The sequence below is a fragment of the Microtus pennsylvanicus genome, chromosome X (genome assembly GCF_037038515.1).
Source record: "Microtus pennsylvanicus isolate mMicPen1 chromosome X, mMicPen1.hap1, whole genome shotgun sequence".
Taxonomy (NCBI): Eukaryota; Metazoa; Chordata; class Mammalia; order Rodentia; family Cricetidae; genus Microtus; species Microtus pennsylvanicus.
In genome coordinates this window covers 137,434,889-137,457,497 of record NC_134601.1, presented here as the reverse complement: position 1 = coordinate 137,457,497, position 22,609 = coordinate 137,434,889, and the positions used below count along the sequence as shown (strand labels likewise).

Genomic DNA, 22,609 nt, shown 5'->3' with positions numbered 1-22,609 from the left:
AATTGATGTCTTCTACTTCATAGTAGGAACATTGTTTAAGTCTACTAGAAATGACTATTTAATAAAGCATATCTCTTTGTTGAGTTTATAAAGTAATACGTGCTATTTGAATACTAATATTACTAGACTTATTTTTGAGAAGTAAGTCATAAAAATATTAAGTTAAATGTTTACTTTGGTATTATGGAAGAAGCAGTTGGCTGATGCAGAGTCAATTTCCTTTACTAATATTGTAGGGATTGAAGAGATGGCTCAGCTGTTAATTGCACTGGCTACTCTTCTAGAGGACCTGGGTTTGGTTCCCAGCACCCACATGGCAGCTTACCACTGTTTGTGACTTCAGCTCCTGGGTACCTGGCACCTTCACATAGACATGCCTACAGGCAAAATATCAGTAAAAAAAAATGGTTTTGTGATATCTACCATGATCCCCACATATGAATGTAAAGGGAGGTAACCAGTCTATGTTTGTTTTCTCTTGTTTTTTGAAGGGTCTCATGTTCTCTAGGCTGTCCTTGAACTTGCTATGTAGCTAAGGATGAACTCATAATTTTTTGTGTTTGTGCTTTTACTTTCCTGTACTAGGATTACAGTCATATACTATTATGCCTGCTGCAACCTCTATTTTTTATTATTGCTTTTATGTGTATGTTTGTACATTGGTGTTTTGCCTGCATGTATGTTTGTGTGAGGGTCCTTTATCCCCTAGCTGCCATGTGGTGCTGGGAATTGAGCTTGTATCACTTGGAAAAGCAACAAGTGCTCTTTTTTTAATTTCTTTTTTATTGTTTTTATTGCGCTGTATATTTTTCCTTGCTTCCCTCCTTTCTTCTCCTCTCCCTGTCTACCCTCTCCCATGGTCCCCATGCTGCCAATTTACTCAGGAGATCTTATCTTTTTCTACTTACCATGTAGATTAATGTTTGTCTCTCTTTAGGGTCCTCTTTGTTGTCTAGGTTCTCTGGAATTGTGAATTGTAGTCTGGTTTTTCTTTGCTTTTTTCTAAAAGCCACTTATGAGTGAGTATATATGATATTTGTCTTTCTGGTGTTTGGGTTACCTCACTCAACATGATGCTTTCTAGATCCATCCATTTGTCTGCAAATTTCAAGATGCCATTATTTTTTTCTGCTGTGTAGTACTCCATTGTGTAAATGTACCACATTTTCCTTATCCATTCTTCGGTCAAGAGGCATTTAGGTTGTTTCCAGATTCTGGCTATGACAAACAATGATGCTATAAACATAGTTGAGCACATGTCCTTGTGGTACAATTGAGCATCCTTTGGATATATACCCAAAAGTGGTATTGCTAGTTCTTGAAGTAGGTTGTTTCCTAATTTTCTTAGAAATTGCCATACTGAAATCTAAAGCGGAAGTACTAGTTTGCACTCCCACCAGCGATGGAAGTGTGTTCCTTTTACTCCACATCCTCTCCAGCATAAGTTGTCATCAGTGTTTTTGATCTTGGCCATTCTTACAGGTGTAAGATAGAATCTCATGAACATTTCCTTAAGTGTCTTTCAGCCATTTTAGATTCCTCTGTTGAGAGTTCTCTGTTTAGGTCTATACCCCATTTTTTTTATTGGATTATTTGTTCTTTTGATGACCAATTTCTTGAGTTCTTTGTATATTTGGAGATCAGCTCTCTGTCCGAATTGGGGTTGGTGAAGATCTTTCCCCATTCTGTTGTCTGCTGTTTTGTCTTGTTGACTGTGTCCTTTGCTTTATGGAAGCTTCTCAGTTTCAGGAGGTTCCATTTGTTAATTGTTGCTCTTAAGTGTCAGTGCTACTGGGGTTATATTTAGGAAGTGATCTCCTGTACCAATGAGTTCAAGTGTGCTTCCTACTTTCTCTTCTATGAGAAGGGTATTATAATAATGTACTGTGTGCTTTGAATAGCTATGGGTAATCTTATTTGCAGTGTTTCTCTCTTTATTGATGGAAAGCCATTTTTTGAGCTTTTATTTTTTAGTCTGAACTTCTCTTATTTATTTGGTCATTAGCTAGTTTCTATACTTATGTTCTTCCTGGACCTCAAAGTAGGGCTAGACAAACATTTAAATCATTGTTGAAATAGGGTATGTAAAACTTCCATTATAGAAGACTTACCTTTATTTGCTGAGGTCAAGCATTTCTTTGCTCAATCAGAGGACCTTCTGACATGCCTTCCTATCTTCCACTGAATGAGTTTCAGCCTACATTTGCCTGACTTAAGTTTCTTTTTGATCAAACAGTGGAATCACAAATAATACCAGTCTTAGTTCTTAGTTGCTTTGTTTGGAACCACTATAACTGATTCTGGATTACTTTTAGCTTGTAGCAAAAACGGGTTTATCTCCTGAATTTTGAAGATTTGTCTACTGTGCAGATTTAAGCTAGAGAATCTCAAGCTCCTTTGACTCGCAGTTGCCTTACTATAATAAGTTCCACGGAAGTCTAATGATAACAGTGCTCGTTCCTTATAACTTGTCAATTTGAGAAAGGCTGCCTTAGAACAGATGGGATGAAAATAGATTAAGGTGTAGAGAAAAGCTACTTTCTTTTGTAAAATGAACAGTTTAATACTACTGTCCTTTTTCTCTTTCCAGTTGTCCAACCTGGAGATACCACATCAAGGAGTACAAGTGGAAGGTGATGGCTTCAGCCATGCAATTCGCTTACTAAAGTAAGCCCCTGTTCTGTATCTAACATGGTGCCACACACTGCAGCCATGCTCAAGGACAGTTTGTCTCCTTTGGAAGCATGTAGAACAGACCTCGCACCTGTGTGTGTATGATAGCTTTCTGTGTAGAATTGCTGAGGTCCAGGGGAGGTTCTCTTCTACCCATTGAGTGGCAATTCAGCCCCATTTGCATTTTAGGGCATCATTTCTCTGCATGCATCTCTTTCTTTTGTTATTCACAATTTTTTGAATATTATTGTGCTTCAGGCTTGAATTTTGTAAGGCCCTGCAGGATGCTTTGGATTCACATAGCAGGGAGATATAGCCTAGTTCGCAAGTCAAGATGGAAATTCCCAAGAAAGTGCCAGTTGTACTTAGACTGAGAGTGGTGAGAATTAGCCAGAGCACAGGGACATGTAATTAGAGTAGAAAGTTCTAACCAGAGGAGATAACTGCTAATGTGTGAATGGTTGGAAGTATGAGAAAGCTCAGCATGCCAGACCTGAATGTTCAGCAAGGCAGGAGAAAAGGAGAGTTAAACATGGAGGTGTAAGCTGAAAGGGTTAGCGCCCATAGAGTTTTGTGTCTTTCATCAATATAGAACTTATTTCAATGGCACTAAGAAACTATCTGAAACTGGAAGATGGACCACATTCCTCTACCCCAGTTAGTTAAGAAGCTGAGCTCAGAGGATCCAGACTAGTGTGGACCTCATAGTGAGATGATCGTCTCAAGAAACAAAAACGTGCCATAGGTAACTCTAGCCTAATTTCTCGAGTTGTTGAATACTAGAGAAAAATCAGCTAGGGAATAACTGTTTAAATTGCACTTTTTGAAATTTTTAGATGTGGTTCACCCTCTTTGTCCATGAAATGTTTTCCTCACTTTTTATATTATTTAAGAAATTTTATGTATATGGCTACTTCATCTGCATCAATGTCTATGCACTGTGTGTGAAGGACAGAAGAAAACATTAAGTTCTTCTGGAATTGGAGTTACAGGCAGTCGTGAATTGCTATTTGGGTCCTGGGGATCGACTTTGGCTTTCTGGAAGAGTAAACAGTGCTGTTAACTACTGAGCCATCTCTCTTTGTCCCCTGCTTCTTTAATCTTGTATATTTTATAGTAGTAGTTTTATCAGATTCCCTTTGGAGGGATCTGATTTTATTTTCTCTACTCATGTAATCATGCTGGCATGATCAAAGTTGATCCTGTCTCAGAAATCTTAACACTAGCAGCACAAACTAAAAATGACATGAGATGTACTTTCAAACGTCTACTGTAGTTGAGAACTAAAATTTGAAGGAGTCTCCTTAGTTCTTATTTTGAAATATGTAGGCATGTTCTGTGCTTTCATTTTCCAACCAGATGGATCTGATGAAAGGACTAATCTACCTAATATAAAAAGAAGATATGTCTACATTTATATTCTCAAACTCAAGGTGAAATGTCCATGTGAATTGGCTGCTTTAGAACTTCCCCAAGAATGGCTGTGTTATGAAGAGAAAGGTTGGGCAAGTCCTCAGTACTCAAGTTGAAGATCATTTATCCAACATTGGCAATTTCTTCTTTCTTACTTTTTAGGGCAATAGTATGAGACAGATTGTCACTCTATAGTCCAGGGTAGTTTTAACATGGTAATCTTCCTCACTAAACTTCCCAGGATCCATTATGCCCAGGTAGCATATGCCCTTTCTATAATTATCTAAAAAATATATAATTATAAAAGTCATTATGGTAGTAATAAGAGATACATAGTAATAGAAAAGTAATTCATGTGTGATACTAGGGATTGAACCTAAGGTCTCCTGCATGCTATACAAGATTTCTGCCATCCAAGTTACATCTTTAGTTCCAACTAAAAATTCTTATTGTGTTGCTGAACCTCATTCTTCTGGGAAACTTGAACCATTTTATTGTTAAATAGCATTGCTAACATTTTATTGTTATTTAAAATGGAAAGTTCCTTTGCTTGGTACACCAAATAGGGTAAAGCAGCATCATGACAAATACACACTTTGAATGTGGGTGGTGCATGCTTAGAATCCCTGCATTTACTAGGCTGAGACAAATGGAAAGGAGTTTGGTGTCTTTTTTATTTTCTTCTCTCTTTTAAGACAGAGACTTTAGTATCTCAAGGTGGCCACAGACTTGCTTTGTAACTGAGGATGGCCTTGAATTGATCCTCCTGTTCCCACTTTGCCATTTTTGGGATTGCAGATTTGTACGTATGCTGAGCTGAGAGTAAAGATTCAAGTTATCTTTGCCTCCACCGTGAGCGTAAACTCAGTCTGGACTGCATCAGACCCTGTCTTCAAAAAGAAACAAATATAAATGTACAGAAATGTGTAGATTACAATAAAATGTAGTTTAGCTTATTTGAAGAGAAATTGATTTGTTATGACAACACCCAAGATGAATGACAGTTACTTACACATTTCAATAAGATAAAGTTGAATGGATTAAGTGGAAGTCAGCTTGTGGAATTTTCTTTTAACATAAAGTTCTAGTTGTAGTAATCCATGCCAGGTAAACACTATACCTAAAATTTCCAAATAAAAACAGGGAATGAAGCAGTTAGTTACTCTTGTTGTTGTTTTTAATTTGGATAGTTCAAAAGAAACTGGTTACTATAAATAAAGAATGATCATTGACATGATGCACCCAGTTTCAATCTCAACGTGTGTACTAAGCACTCATCATTAGTATTAATGACAAGACACATCATAACTTAATAGAGAATCATACAGCTGTGTTGTGTCGCCCCCCCCTTTCCCCCATTTGTCTCCCTACATTCATCCTTACATATTAAATACTAAGTATATATTTACATACAAAAGTTTTTCTGGGAGGAATTTACATGAAGTAGTTTGGGATCTGCCAGATGACATAAGGCTCTCCACAGCAAACTGAAGAGATGTCTCGGTGAGGGGGAGGGGAGTAAAAGTTATCTGCTGCCAAGCTTGTCTGCCTTAATTTAATCTCCATAATCTACTTGGTGGAAGGAGAGAACTGACTTGTGCAAGTTGTCCTGTGACCTTGACACATGTGGCATGGCTATGGGTGCATACACTTATAAAATAAGTAATTGTTTTTGTTTTGTTTTGTTTTTTTGAGACAGGCTTTATCTGTAGCGTTGGAGCCTGTCCTGGAACTCATTCTAGACCAGGCTGGCATTGTACCCACAGAGAGGCAGAGGCTGCCTCTGCCTCCAGAGTGCTGGAATTAAAGGTGTTTGCTACCATGCCCACTCAAATAAATTAAAAAAAAATATTTTAAAGTGTCATCTAATTCTATGGTAGCAATCTGTTCCCACACCAATATCAGTAACTGGGTGAAAGCAATAACTACATTCTGATTTGGCACCAACAGTATCCCTCCATTATAAACAATTGAGCATAGGAAACTAATATGAAACGATTGGTATGGTTAAGTATTTTGTAACATGAGGGGCTGTTTGTTGCTGGGGTTTTTGTCCCGCCCGGTATCCCACAACTGTTTAGCCCCAAAGAAAATCACACATAGGTCTCCATAATTTATAAGCTGATTGGCCCATTAGCTCTAGCCTCTCACTGGCTAACTCTCACATCTTGATTAATACATTTTTCTGATGTATGTTAGCCATGTGGCTCAGTACCTTTTTCAGTGAGGCAGATCACATCCTGCTGCTTCGGAGGTCTGGGCAGGAGTGGGAGGAATCAACTTCCTCCTTCCCAGAATTCTCCTGTTCTCATTACATCATTTCTACTTCCTGTCTGGTTTTCCCACCTATATTTCCTGCCTGGCCAATCAGCATTTATTTATAACATGATTGACAGAATACAGACAATTCTCCCGCACCAGTATTTCAATAATAGCTTGTCCAAATACCAGATGATGAAATACCCCATTCACTGTGATTGTCTGGGTCTGATTGTAACAGATTATACATTGGGTCTTTGTGTGGCTTCTCCCTGACTTAATGTGGAGAGAGGCTACTGTATAGCAGAATATCTGTCTATCTACCAAATATGTGGAAGGTAAATCTTCAAAAATATTTCCAAATATTGATATTTCAATGTTTATATAGACTGATCATGAAAGCCACACATACCTGGATAATTTGTCTGTGTCAAAATTATCTTTCAACATTGCTATGCATTCTGCACCCACCCGGCTTTTAACAGTGTTTTCTGTAGCATAGCCTTGTCTTGAAATTAAGTATCAAGTTCAACTCCTGATTCTCTTGCCTCTACCTCCTTCATCAGGGATTGTCTCCCTTGTGCTACCATTATAAACATGTTACCAAGGCCAACTTTTGTAATGCATTTTGGATGGAACAACTTTTTCAATGCATTTTCTCTACCACTATGTTACATCCACTGTTAACTTTCTAGATTTTGCTTTCTGATGGATTTGGAGACTATGTAAATTATAGTTGCTTAGGCTGGCCTTGAATTTGAGATTTCCCTCAGACTTGAATAGCTGTGATTACAGACATGGGTTAGCTGCTCTCTAGGGAATAATAGGCTACCCTACACTGTTGCCTATCAATAGCTAGATAGCTTGTATCTTGATTTTTCCCACCAAATTCTAGAGTTTCATAAAGATGTGGATTTGCTCATTGCATCTCCACTAATGCTAGAAAGATAATGTGTATTTGATTGTTTTGTTCCAATTTTCTACCCTTTTCAGAGTTTTAGTACTAGATGATGCTTCAGCTGTTTACTATCTTTTAGCTGTATGGCCCGTAGATTTTTCCTCTGTGCTGAAGCGGCTTTTCATGACAATGTTTATTAATAGGCTTATGGTTCCCACTCCTTCCACCTAATTCCTCACCTGCCCTCCTCTCCTGGGGTTACTTGCAGTGCATCTGCCTCAGCAGAGAGCTCCAAGCAGAGGGAGCTCAGGGAGCCTTGTGCCTGGTCCCAAGCCTTTTCACTGCTGGCAGTCCATTTCTGAGGCTGCCATGCAGGCCCACTAGGGTGTTGCCCAAGCTATGCCTCTGGGAAGTCAGCAAAGATGACCACCAAGGGCCAATTTTGCACAAAGTACAGCCACAGAGTCTGGCACACTCTGCCTCACCCCTGCCCTCATCTTTCTGATCCTTTTCTTTTTGGCTAGCTTTTTATACAAACTTTTTTTTATGACATAAGAGATTTATTAAAAAAAAAACGTAGTCATACCAGTGGGATATGTAAACAGGCAGTAGAGACTAGAATGATCCAGTTTCTTCTAGGCTTGAGCTCAATAAGATGGAAAATATAAGGAATTGGAATCTCACCTAGATTCTCTATATAATCGAGTCCTGCTGGCACATGCTGTAGTAGATCCTCTAAGAGAATGGAGTCCTGCAGGCATCACGCTGTAGTGGAGCCTCTGAGGGAGTGGAGTCCTGCAGGCACCACGCTGTAGTAGATCCCCTGGAGGATCGAGCACTGTTAGTATACAAACTTTTAACAGATGCATGTTGTATGGTTTTTGTTCCCACCACTAATTTCAAAATTCATTTGGCTAAGGCATGAGGATTGCTGCCAAGTTCCAGGTCATCCTGGACTATATAGAAAAATAAAGCAAAGCAAAAAGCTGAATGTTGAAGAGAATCTGTTATATAAGCTTTAGTTGAGAACAGTGTGATGCTATATTGTTTCTGTGCAATGTATTGGACTTTTGCCCTACCTATATATATCACATGCAAAAAAATCCAAAAGATCTGTCTCTTGATGTCTTTAAATTTTAGGCCAATGGTTTTCAACTTGGAGGTGGGGCAATTTTGCCTTTTAAAGAACATAAGGCTCATCATTCATTAAGAAGTGGGGGTCAGAGGTGCTACTGGCATCTAGTAGCTTGAGGCCACAGTGACCCAAGATAGCCCTCCACAACAAAAAATTCCCTGTCAAAAATATCAATGTTGCCAAAATGAAAAGCCCTTTTCTAGGTACTCTGAATAAGAGAACTGAAACAGATTTCTGTATTTCTTGTTACATACATTTTAGTGTTTTTGCCTTGATATGAATGACTATGAAATCTGAGAGATACTCAAATTGAGATACTATGTAATTAATATACCTTGTTTTTCATCTAATACTGAAATGACAGCTAAAATATATTGCTTCATAATTTATGATAGTCTGTAAAGCTGTAGAAGAAAAATGCATAGGTAGGTGTTTTTAAGATGCCAAACTACTACATTCCTTTTGTGTATCTTACAGCATGTATGTTAAGTGGGTTAATACAAATCAAACTTTATCACAAAGGTCAATTCTGCAAAGGAGGAAGATGCAAAGAACAAATAACCCATATTTTTTTGATTTTTTTTTTTTGGTTTTTCGAGACAGGGTTTCTCTGTAGCTTTGGAGCCTGTCCTGGAACTCCCTTTGTAGACCAGGCTGGCCTCGAACTCACAGAGATCCACCTGCCTCTGCCTCCCGAGTGCTGGGATTAAAGGCGTGCGCCACCAACGCCCGGCTTTTTTTTGATTTTTCGAGACAGGGTTTCTCCGTAGCTTTTGGTTCCTGTCCTGGAACTAGCTCTTGTAGACCAGGCTGGCCTCGAACTCACAGAGATCCGCCTGCCTCTGCCTCCCAAGTGCTGGGATTAAAGGCGTGCACCACCACCGCCCGGCAATATTTTTTATTTTATTAATTTTGTAATTGTTTTTATTGAGCTATATATTTTCTCCCCTCCCCTTCTACCCTCTCCCTAGGTCCCGATGCTCCCTATGTACTCAGGAGATTTTTGTCTTTTTCTACTTCCCATGTAGATTAGATCCATGTATGTCTCTTTTAGGATCCTCTTTGTTGTCTAGGTTCTCTGGGATTGTGAAACCCATATTTTTAAAAAAGATTTATTTATTTATTATGTATACAGTATTTTGCCTGCATGTGTTCCTGCAGGCCAGTAGAGACATCAGATCTCATAATTGTTTTGAACTACCACATGGTTGTTGGGAATTGAACTCAGGACTTCTGGAAGAACAGCCAATGCTACAGCCCAAATAACCCATAATTTTGTTAGGACATTAAAGGCTATGATTAAAATTTGCTTTTGCAGTGTTAGGGGTTTATCTCAAAAGGCCCTGGGTTCAGTTTTGAGTTCAGTTCCCAGCAACCATATGATGCCTCACAACCGTCCATAATGAGATCTGGTGCCCTTTTCTGGCCTATAGGCAGACATGCAGGCAAAATATTGTATACATAATTTGAAGTAAATAAATAAAATCTGAAAAAAAGATTTTGCTCCAAGTGTGAATTAACATTTGCACGTTTTAGTCACATATGTATTTATTTTTTTTAATGAGTGATCCGTAAGAGAAACTCTTCTATTGATTTTATAGTTGGGTAATTGAGATTCAATTAAATATGACTATTAAAATTAGATTATATCCCTCACTCTAAAGTCCTTATTATTTGTACTATGTCATCCTGTTTTCAAAAATGAATTTACGCCGGGCGGTGGTGGCGCACGCCTTTAATCCCAGTACTTGGGAGGCAGAGGCAGGCGGATCTCTGTGAGTTCGAGACCAGCCTGGTCTACAAGAGCTAGTTCCAGGACAGGCTCCAAAACCACAGAGAAACCCTGTCTCGAAAAACAAAAAAAAAAACACACAAAAAGAAAACAAAAAACAAAATCAGAAATGAATTTACAAGTGTTTTTGTCCCCTTAGCTTTTCTTGAGGATGTTCTAGATAGATATTCATTCTCTAGGATTAGAACCCCTTGTAAGCAACAAGATTGTGAACAAAGACAAACCTCACTTTAAAATTTAAAAGGAGCCATACAGTGATGTTGCACACCTTTAATTCTAGTACTTGGGTGTCAGAAACAGGCGGATCTGAGTTTAAGGCCAGCCCGATCTACAGAGTGAATTCCAAGATATTCAGGGCTACACAGGAAAATCCTGTCATGAAGAAGGGGGGAAAAAAACTTAAAATGGGAGTTCTCATATAGGTTGATGTAAAGTGATACAGCTTAAATATTATCAATTACTAGGAATTCCTTTCTTTGTAGAAGGAAGGGATCTAGAAGCATGGTTGAACCTGAAGCTATGATGTCATATCTTATCTGTCATCCATACATTGTTCTTTGTCTTTGTGTGTAACGTACATTTCATGTGCTGTCTTTCATCACTAGAATTCCTCCCTGTAAGGGAGTAAATGAGGAAACCCAAAAGGCCCTGGATCGCTCTCTTCTTGATTGCACTTTCCGATTACAAGGTAGAAATAACCGCACATGGGTGGCAGAATTAGTGTTTGCAAACTGTCCGCTTAATGGCACTTCTACCAGGGAGCAAGGTAAGATTTTTCATATACTGTTTATGCATATTTCTAGATTTTCAAGGTGTTGATTACTATTAATCTTCTCTTTTGAATCCTATAGGACCATCCCGGCATGTTTACCTAACGTATGAAAATCTGTTGTCCGAACCTGTTGGTGGTAGAAAAGTAGTTGAAATGTTTCTTAATGACTGGAGTAGCATTGCCCGATTATATGAGTGTGTGTTGGAGTTTGCACGTTCTCTACCAGGTATGTGTAATCTTCCTTTTAAATTAAAAGTACCTTTTTCTGTAACAGAAATAAAACCTGTACATTGCTTTAAAAAGTGAATAGTCAAAAAGTATATCTAAGCAGAGGCAGGCGGATCTCTGTGAGTTTTAGGCCAGCCTGGTCTACAAGAGCTAGTTTCCAGGACAGGCTCCAAAGCTACAGAGAAACCCTGTCTTGAAAAAAACAAACAAACAAAATATATCTAAGAAAAATTGTCTCCTTTACCTCAGCCTATAATTTATTTTCTCCAGAGAATATAACTGTTAAGTTTCTACTGTTTCTAGAAATTTGGGCACATAAACAGACTTGTGAGTTACCACAATATTCTACTCATTTACTCTGTACACGCTATCTAATAAACACACTAGAGATGGTGGGACCCGGGAGGATGGAGCCAATAAATGAGGCAGACTAAAGTCTCATGTAATAGCCAACTTTATTCAGAGTACCAGGCAATTTATACTTTGAGTGTTAAGAATGGTCAGCTTGTTCTACATAGTGAATTCCTGGACAGGCAGGGCTATGTAGAGAAATACTATCTCAGCAAAAAGTAAATATACAATAATAAAGACACATAGTAGACAAGCTACACATGGCAAAAACATGTTTTTCCATAAAGGCATATAAGCTGACAGCAATAGCAATTGTAATGAATAGTCTGAAGTAAACTCACTCCTATCTGCTACACCTGGGAGGGCCACAAAAGCACATTCCAAGAACATTTCTGTGTTTTTGAAGAAACCGAGGACATAGATTCTTGTTTTTTTGGAGTTTTCTCACAAGCACTCAGAATGCTCACACGACTCTGTTTTTGGACTGTGTTCTAACACTAGCATATTTAAGTTGTACCGTCACTTAGGACGTAGGTATCCCTACTTTACAGATGACAGAAACATGTCACAGAGACTTAAAGACTTTGCTGAAAGGCATACAGCTAATAAGTGACAAAGCTGTTATTGGCATAAATTGATTACATAGGAGACCAAGACAGAGAAGATGAATTGCTATACTGACCACTATACTAGACTTTTTCAGTGTCTTTCTTCACTTCTCTGTTCTGGCCTCCATTCCTTTTGATTTATGCTTTTTACAAAAGAATTAAACCAGGCGTGGTGATGTTTGCCTGTGATCACAACACTTAACAGGATCAGGAGCACATTGTCACCCTCAGCTAAATAGGGAAGTTGAAACTTTGTCTCAAGTATGGGCTTAAAGGAGATCTTATCATAAGAAAACTAGGCATATATAATATACCAAATGCCCTCTTTTTCCAATCTACTTTTTAAAACTTTATGTGTACTAATGACTTTTTTGGTTTGTTTCTGCATAGACATACCTGCTCATCTGAATATTTTCTCCGAAGTTCGTGTTTATAATTATCGAAAACTTATCTTGTGTTATGGAACCACCAAAGGAAGCTCAGTAAGTCAATGGATTAAAACATCTTTATGTATCTTTAAAAAATTATGAAACGAAGATGTTGTGTTATGGAGCGGCGGGGCTGGGCTGTGTCCCGCCACCCAGCTAGCTTATGCCCAGAATAATTACACGGAAACTGTATTCTTTTAAACACTGCCTGACCCATTAGTTTCAGTTTCTTATTGGCTAGCTTTTACATATTGATCTAACCCATTTCTATTAATCTGTGTAGCCCACAAGCTGGCTTACCAGGAATGATCTTAACCTGCATCTGTCTGGAGTGTGAGAATCATGGCGACTCCCGACTCAGCTTCTTTCTCCCGGCATTCCATTCTGTTTACTCCGCCTACCTAAGGGTTGGCCTATCAAATGGGTCTAGGCAGTTTCTTTATTAATAAGAAATCACTCCCACATCATTTCCCCTTTTTCTGTTTAAACAAAAAAGAAAGGCTTTAACTTTAACACAGTAAAATTACATATAGCAAAAACAGTTATTAAGCAAGAATCACAGTTACAATATTTATATCTATTTTATCATAACAATGGAAAACTGTAACTACCTATCCATTCTTTAACTCCATCAAAGACTCCAGAAGGATATAATATTACCTAAGTAAACAAGAACTAAGAAACTTCAAACTCTAGAAATAACAAAGACATCTTGCTGCCTGGACAGTCACCCAAAGTTCTTTTGTACCATTGGGGCATCCATCTTCAGCCTTCAGGCCCATAGTATCCAGCAGACATTTTCATTAAGCAGGAAATTCCAAAGACAGTTTAGTCACTATCTGTTGTGTCCTGCAGAATGTCTCGCAGACTCTTTCATGAATCAGAAACCCCGAAAGATCATCTCACCTTAGGCAAATTTAGTAGTCCTCTCTCTGTGGGTTCTCTGTGTCCAGTTTATGCAATAGTCCAGGCAAGAGCAGTTTCTTGCCCAAATGGCTATCAAACTCCATAAGGATCCTCTTCGATGCCCATCTTCTTCTTGAAGTAGATTGGTGCTGCCAGGAGCAGAGTGTCTCATTGTCATGAAAAGTCCTAAGTTATTAAAATATTTTAAATGCCATATTCTGCAGTCTTTGAAAGATATGAAGAATGTCTATCTAACTGAAATACATCTCTATATATCTAGAAAATCTAACTAACATGACTACAAGCTTTACTATTATTGATGATTATCCATTAACAACCTATATTTCTTAATTATACAGTACATATTTAAATGAACTACACAATCACAATACCTTAATCAAAATCAGAAACACTTATACATATAACAAAATTGACCTTAAATCTCTATCAATAAAGCAAAATCTATACTAATGCAAATTATTCATGTCTATATCATATCCCCCTTTAAATGTAAAAGAACGTTTATAAACCATATTTGGGAACATGGGCGCAGTTTTTTCTCTCCAAACTGCTTCCTGCTGAATGGGGGCGTCGTTAATTAGGTCTTTCATGGTATAACCTGTGTGCTAGTTTCATCTCAGTTGGCAGTTGAGCGAAGTAATTTTCTGAAGATGTTCACAGCAACTTTTCGGGAGGTCGTGTTCTGTCATACCAAATTTGGATAGATGCAATCCAAAGGGTCTGGTCCTCTGTGAAAACAAAAGAAGACCCTTTCCAAAGCATCATATTTTTAGACCCAAATTCTGAAGTCAAGATACCTTTAGAACATATGTTCAGGTTCAGCTTAGCAGCCCATATAATGAAATGTCTCTCTGTACTTAGCTCCTTTACAGTCAAAAATCTTAAAGAAAACACAATGTACATAATCCAGACTCTCTGTGAATTTTCCATTTTTACGTGGATTATTTTTATTTCTTTTAATCTCTTAACTATCTGTACTCTATCTCTTTAAAGACTTTACCTTTTTTTTTAACCATTAACTTTATATTCTTTTCTTCTCTCTCTCAAGCCTACGTACAGTCATCCAACAATGTGGTCTTTTATGTCTGAATCTGTTTTATTGTGAATCTGTAACATTTTTTTACTATCCAGGAGCATTTCTTAAAATGTTAAGCAGTTCTTAAAAACTTAAGTTGCACCATGTACAGGTAATACGGTACCGCCTGTGTCCTGCCCAGTCTAAACCTTAACTGCGCTGTTTTTATGGTAATTACGGTAGTTGCTACCTGAGACCAGCACAGTTCAGCGTCTCAGAGCCATTTGGTGCCCCTGAGCCACACACAGTTCCAGGCACACAGCAGTCCACATTGCCATCAACCAAGCCATAGAGCTTTACTCCAAATGCTCCATTCAAAAGCTCTGTCTCCCACAGCGGCCAGACAGAGATCGCAATGGCGGCACAGCCCAGAAAGCGGCGGTTTAAAACTGCAGCTTTTTTCCTGTTGCGGATGCTGAGTCAGGAAATTCTCTCTGCAGCACACCACCCACAAGCCACAAAAGAACTGTGTTAAACTCTCTCTCACCTTTTTAAAGCCCTCTCATGTTTTTAAGTGGATTTAGGCCATCACGTCTGGGCGCCACTCTGTTGTAGTAGGAGAGGCGGGCTGAGTCCCAGCACCCGGCCACCTGAACGGATAGCTTTACCCGAAATAATTACACGGAAACTGTATTCTTTTAAACACTGCCTGACCCATTAGTTTTAGTTTCTTATTGGCTAGCTTTTACATATTGATCTAACCCATTTCTATTAATCTGTGTAGCCCACAAGCTGGTTTACCAGGAATGATCTTAATCTGCATCTGTCTGGAGTGTGAGAATCATGGCGACTCCCGACTCAGCTTCTTTCTCCCGGCATTCCATTCTGTTTACTCCGCCTACCTAAGGGTTGGCCTATCAAATGGGTCTAGGCAGTTTCTTTATTAATAAGAAATCACTCCCACAAGACAACTCGGGAGGCAGAGGCAGATGGATCTCTGTGAGTTGGAGCCCAGCCTGGTCTACAAGAGCTAGTTCTGGGACTGGCTCAGAAAACTACAGAGAAACCCTGTCTTGAAAACAAACAAACAAACAACAAAAAAAAAGAATCTAAAACAAATGAAAGCTACCAGGCATGGTGGTATATGGTATATACCTTTAAGCTGGCACTCTGGAGGTTGGGTCAGGATCTTGGTTTCAAAACTTTCCTAGGTTACTTATTGACACTGTCTCAAGAAGGAAGAAAAGGAAAGGAAATTGCCTTACATAGGGCTCAAGTCAAACCATAGATAAAATGGTAAATTTTAAATGCTTTGCTGAAATAAAAGTGTGATATGCTTAATCCTTTGAAATTGAGAAAAAAATTATATCTTTAGTGTATATATGTTCTTGATTTTAAAACAAGCACTTTTGGTGATATTTTTTCCTTCACTGATTTCAAATTGTTAGGAAGAGTATTTATTGGTGACTCTGTGTGTGTGTGTGGTGTGTGTATGTATAGCTTTGGTTTGACTTCTGAATATAGTCATTGTTTGCTCCTATCTTCTTTTTTTAAAAAAATGATTTATGTATTTAATGTGCTTTGGAGTTTTGCGTGCATGTATGTCTCTTTGAAGGTGTCGTATCTTCTGGAACTGGAATTACAATTGTGAACAGCCATGTGGGTTCTGGGCATTGAACCTGGGTCCTCTGAGCCATCTTTCCAGCCCCTCTTAACCCTAAATGTACTCCCTGTAATCTCTACTTTCTTCTTTTCCTTAAAAATGAAATCAACTGGGGGCTAAAGAGAGGACTCAGTAATTGAGAACCTATACTGTTCTCAGAGCGGATCTGCTTGGTTCCCAACACCCACATGGCAGCTCACAACCATCTGTAAATCCAAGTTCAGGGAACCCTGTCCCCTCTTCTGGCCTCCTTGGACACCAGGCACACATGGGGTACATGTAGAGACTTGTAGGAGAACACTCAATACACACTAAATAAACAAATAGATAAACACTTCTTTTTCTAATAATATCAGAAATTGTGTTTTCAAACGTAGTAATTGAATGAAACTCTGTTTGAGGTAGCTTCCTTCTCTTTTATGACAGTGCTCCTTTGGTAGCACTGAGAATAGGAGTCGGCAGTTGAAGAGAAAAAGAAACACCTGAGGAATGTGTGTGAAAATTACTAAAGCTTAATGACTTTTTTCTTGGAATTTGGGTCTAAATTTTACCATGTTACTCATTTTCAGAAAAGATCTCATTTAGATATTTGGCAACTTTTAACATTTTGTTCTTCATCTCAAATCTCAAATCAACTTTTCAGTTTTCTTAAATGTGCTCTCTCTGATTTAGATTAGTATCCAGTGGAATTCTATTCATCAGAAATTTCACATTTCTTTGGGAACAGTTGGCCCAAACTCAGGTTGCAGTAACTGTCACAATACCATTCTCCATCAACTTCAAGAAATGTTCAACAAAACACCAAATGTGGTTCAGTTGTTACAGGTAATTACGTTCCCTATTGTGTCTAAAAATAAGACTTAGGAATGATAGTGCTTCATGCAAAATGTCTCAAAAGATCATCTGCATTTGTCTTTAATAACTAACATGGATGCTTTTGTCTTTATATGATTTTTTAATATCACCTTGAGAATTTGATTAAACTTCAAGTGAAAACTTTAGGATGTTTCTAGAATGCTCATTTGTGACAGTGATACGTAGAATATTCTAAGTTTTTCGTAGTTGCATGGCAACTGGATGACTTCTTTGTGTTTGTTTCTTCTAGGTGTTGTTTGATACTCAGGCACCATTAAATGCCATCAACAAACTCCCTACTGTGCCAATGTTGGGCTTGACTCAGAGAACTAACACTGCCTACCAGTGTTTCTCCATTCTACCGCAGTCATCCACCCACATCAGACTGGCCTTCAGGAACATGTACTGCATTGATATATACTGCCGTAGTCGCGGTGTTGTGGCAATACGGGATGGTGCTTATAGTCTTTTTGATAACAGCAAGTTAGTTGAAGGTTTCTATCCTGCACCAGGATTGAAGGTAATAAACTTCAGTGTTACAGAATGATAGACTAAATAAACATAATCTTGAAAACAGTTGCTCTGAGAGAGAAATGCTATCCCATTAGAATTTAATGAGTAGTAAAGTGTATCTTCTCTGACTTCCTTCTGGATGATCTAGAATTTGTATCAAGTACTGTTCTATGTACATGAACTGTTAGGAGGCCTCTTGTTTCCTCACTCTCTTATGAATAAGCATTTGCTCTTTGGGACTATCTATCTATCTATCTATCTATCTATCTATCTATCTATCTATCTATCTATCTATACATGCCAATCCCAGTCCCCCCCCTTCCTCTTGTTCCTTTACTTTTCCTCCACCCCCATCCTCTCCTCAGAAGTTAAAGCCTCCCCTGGGAAGTCAGCTAAGTCTGCTCCATTGCCTCATTAAAGCAGGACCCAAACCCATGTTCCCCCAACCCTAGGTTGAGCTAGGTATCTATCTCTTCATAGAGAATGGACTCCACAATGTCAGTTCATCCATTAGAGTTAGATCTAATGGATCTAGTGGCCCCATATTTTGGGGACTTTAATGGAACACTTTATTGCTGGAGAGCCTTACGAGAGTCAGATGCCTGTGTTCATATTTAGGATTCTAATAGTTCCAAATGCTGGTCTTGAAAACTTCTATTCCTTGTATGTTCCCACTCTCATATAATCTGTTAGCTAGCAGTGCTTCTCTTGGTATTTATAGAACCAAATATCTAAGTAACAAGAAACACTATCACTTGTTGAATTTTTGCTTAATGGCATTATATGATTCTCACCTGAAAGTGGAGGATTTACTTACTGCTTTGGAAATTTGGTTTTATGTCCTCTTTCCTCCTTCAGGCTGCTCCTAGTGTATAAATAAATACATTTGCTTTTCTCCAGTTTTGCAATATGGTTAGGTAGAAGTTGTGATTGGATAGGGTTTTTTTTAGTATTTTTGTTACTGTAAAGATACTTGGTATCCCCTTTGGGCCTACACATGCATGCACACATATGTACCTATACACATTACACATATACATGCAAGTAAACAAAAAAGGGAGTCAAAGCAAAAGCATGGCAGGGAATGCATGGCAGCAGAAGTCTGAGTTGCACTGTTATAGTATGCTCATAGTCAGGAAGCAGAACAAATTGAATGCAGGTGTTACACTTGCCGTCCGTCTCCTTTATTCAGTTCAGTACTTTAGACGTCAAGCCCATGGAAGGATGCAGCCCACATTCAGAATTCAACTCAGTTAAACCTCTCTGGAACCAGCCACATAGGCACACCTAGAACTTTGTCCTCTGTGCAACTCTAGATTTTTCCAGCTAACATTCCAGACTAGCCCTTACAGACCCCATGTATTTTTCTTACTTTACTATTTTGGTAGTAGTATGGTACTACTATGTACTGCAGTAGCTGCTTGGGAAAAGGTACACAGGAGATTGAGTGCAGACCATGGAGGGTGTCTGAGACCTTCTTGTGTGTTTGACAATGTTTTTTTACTAATCTGAGAGTGCCTAAGTATAGAATTCTAGGCTATGATCATATTTTTGTTGTTTGTTTTGTTTTGTTTTTTTTTATGCAATTTCTCTGCATAACAGTTCTAGCTGTCCTGGAACTCACTCTGTAAACCAGGCTGGCCTTGAACTAACAGAGATCTGCCTGCCCCTGCCTCCTGAGTGCTGGGATTAAAGGCGTATGCTACCACCCTGCTGCTATGATCATCTTTATAAAATGTTTGAAGACTTGTTTCCTTATTTGCTACACTGGATTGTGACTAACTTGAACCTTGTATTACTAAGTTGACTCTTCACATCTGAAAGCTCTGGGAAAGTTCTTTGTAAGATGCATTAATTTTACCTTGTTTTTTTTTTTGTTAGATGTTACCGCCCGGCCGGTAAAGGTTTATATACAGTGTTCTGCCTGAAGGCCAAAAGAGGGCACCAGATCTCATTACAGGTGGTTGTGAGCCACGATATGGTTACTGGGAATTGAACTCAGGACCACTGGAAGAGCAGGTTTGAAGACTCTGGTGTTCATTGCAGGACAATCTTCTTGGCCATACTCCCAAAGTCAATAGTTTTAGGGTTTGTTGTTGTTGTTGTTGTTGTTAGGCCTCTTGTGAATTTGCAGAGATTCTGTACATCTGATTCCCCAATTACAGGAGGTCAAAAGAGAAGAGAAAGAAAAACCTTCTCTACTTTAAATATATGGTTTTTAATGCCTGGGTTAAGTGTGGTACCCTTTTAATTTTTATTTTGTTTAAAATGGATGGATGTTTGGTTTGTACGTATGTCTGTGCACCACTTGTGTGCCTGCATGCCCTGAAACTAGAGTTACAGACGGCTGTGAGCTACCATGTGAAAGAGGTATCTGGCACTGCTACTTCCAATGTGTCTTGAGAATCTGGATGGAAATAGCTTTGCCTCTTGGCTTTCCCCATGGCTTGCTTAGGATATGACTCTTCTTATCAGGTGGTTCAGCCATCTGCTTTATCATCTTCCAGAGAGCATCACTACTTTTTTTCTTTTTGTCTCTGACTTACTATTTTAAAATTCTTTTCAGTAATTTTAGTGTATCTTGCATATCTCTTTGAAAGACTTTGTCCTGACATGCTTATTTGAAGACCGGGAAAGGGGTATTAAAAGGAGATTCAGGAATTGGGGGTGTATCTCAGTGGATAAGAACACTTGCTATGATAAAAAGAAAGTTTGAGTTTAAATTCCTAGTACCTGTATGAAAAAAGAACAAGCCAAGCATGGCTGAATATAATTGTAACCCCATTGTTGAGTGGAAACAGGCAGATCACTGGAATGTACTGGCCAGCCTGGATAGCTTTAGATTCAGTGAGACACTATCTAAGAGGAAGACACCCAGTGCTCCTCCTGATCTCTTACTGTGCATACATACATACATATATACATACACTGAGAGACATTTGTGTGTTTGCTTGAGACAAACTCTATTATCCTTGCTTAAGTTTTTGATTACATCATCTTATTTAGAAAGACTGTCTCACTTAGGATGGTTCAAGATTAAAATTATGCAATTTAAAGTGCCAACATTAACTGGCTGGAGGGAATGTACATGTTTGTTTTTTAGAAATGCATGTATATACATAGGTCATAGGTTGATGTCAGCTATTTTAATTCTTTATCTTCCTTTTTGTTGTTATTTGTTTTCTTATTTTGTTTATTCGATACAGGGTTTCTCTGTGCATACAGCACCACTCCCTGCTGCTTGTTTGTGAGATGGAGCCTTTCACTGATTTTGGAGCTCACTTGATTCACCAAGACTAGTTAGTCAGCAGGCTTCAGGGAGCCTCCTGTCTGTATCTACCCAACGCTGAGATTAAACTTGCTCAGTGCCATATCTGGCTTTTTAACATGGGTTCTGGGCATCAAAACTGAATTCTTTGCCAGGCAGTGGTGGTGCACCCTTTAATCCCAGCACTCAGGAGGCAGAGGCAGGCGGATCTCTGTGAGTTTGAGGTCAACCTGATCTACAGAGCGAATTCCAGGACAACCAAAGCTACACAGAGAAACCCTGCCTCGAAAAATACAAAGAAATTAACAAAAAAACAAAAACCAAAAAACTGAAATCCTCATGTTTCTGTAGCAATCGCTTTATCAAGTACACCATCTCCCTGGCCTACTTCTTTCACTTAGTTTTTTTAAAATCTTGTCGTATGTTCCAGGCTAGGCTCTAACCCAGCACTCCTCCTATTCCTGACTGTTATGTGCTGTGATTTCAGGCATGTGACACGATGTGACGGTAATACACTTAACTCTTACCCAGTTTTTCAGTCACATTTTTCTAGATTAAGAAACTTAACAACAAAAACTGCTAAGTAATAACCAGGTGGAGGTGGTGGTGCACACCTTTAATCCCAGCACTCTTTAATCCCAGGTGAATGTCTGTGAGTTGGAGCCCAGCCTGGTCTACAAAACGAGTTCCAGGACTGCCAGGGCTGTTACTCAGAAGCCCTATCTCAAAACCAAAACAAACAAAAAAGGTGATACCCTGTGCCAGGCATGGTTGCCACATGCTTTTAGTTCCAAGACATTAAGGTAGATCTCTGTGTTCAATTACCAGTCTGGGCTTACATACATAATGAGTTCTGTGTTAGCCAGGACTACATAGTGAGATCCTGTCTCACGCCACAACCACCAGCAAAAAAGAAAAAGAAAAAGAAACCTTTTAGTAATAGGAAATTTTATGGTTACTTATATGGTTGTATTTCTGGGTCTTAGTATGCCAGATGTCACAATATACTTATTTTTCTTAGGTTTTGTTTGTTTGTTTGTTTTGAGACAGGGTTTCTGTGTTTCGCCCTGGCTGTCCTAGTACTCACTCTGTAGACCAAGCTAACCTCAAACTCTCAGACATCTTCCTGCCTCTGCCTCTGCCTCTGTACTGGGATTAAAGGCATACTCCTGACTATTACTTAGGTGTTTTTATTGTTAGCAGTTTTCCTTAATCTTTGTCCAAAATTTGTCATAAATCTTTTAGCTCGTCCTTATATTGTTTTCAGGGATATACTTAATATGTTACTGTTATAATATTCTCCATGATCAAACATGCTTTACTTAAGTTGGCAAGATAGCTCAACATGTAAGGCATTTGCCATAAAGCCTGACAACCTGAGTCCTATCTGTGAAACCCCCATAGTAGAAGGAAAGAATTGACTCTGGCAAGGTGTTTTTTACCCACCACAGAAATGCTATGGCACACACATGCACATATGCACACACACATGTAAGAAAATATTTCAAAAATGTTTTTACTAATTTTTGCTCATTTATATCCTTAGACATTCCTGAACATGTTTGTTGACAGCAATCAGGATGCTCGGAGAAGATCTGTAAACGAGGATGATAACCCCCCTTCTCCTATAGGAGGTGATATGATGGACTCTTTAATATCACAGCTCCAGCCACCTCAGCAACAGGTAACGTCTCCCTGAAATTCCACTGTCCCATCTGTGGAACTCCACAGCTTCTTTAGCATTTCTTTGTTGAGAAGCAAGATGTCTTTGGAAGGCCCAAGTAAGCCCAGGAAATCCTTAGGGAAAACAA

At 38.8% G+C, this 22,609-nt stretch overlaps 1 protein-coding gene across 4 annotated transcripts in view; it reads left to right on the top strand.

The window, feature by feature from the left end:
- Med14 (mediator complex subunit 14) overlaps positions 1–22,609 on the top strand; it is a 104,778-nt gene that overhangs the window by 62,388 nt on the left and 19,781 nt on the right. For all 4 annotated transcript variants that reach the window (XM_075956814.1, XM_075956812.1, XM_075956811.1 and 1 more), the window contains 7 exons: positions 2,591–2,667; positions 10,776–10,936; positions 11,022–11,168; positions 12,520–12,611; positions 16,835–16,987; positions 17,268–17,537; positions 22,345–22,482. In XM_075956814.1, the coding sequence (XP_075812929.1) occupies positions 2,591–2,667; positions 10,776–10,936; positions 11,022–11,168; positions 12,520–12,611; positions 16,835–16,987; positions 17,268–17,537; positions 22,345–22,482 (1,038 nt within the window). The remainder of the gene's footprint in view (positions 1–2,590; positions 2,668–10,775; positions 10,937–11,021; positions 11,169–12,519; positions 12,612–16,834; positions 16,988–17,267; positions 17,538–22,344; positions 22,483–22,609) is intronic.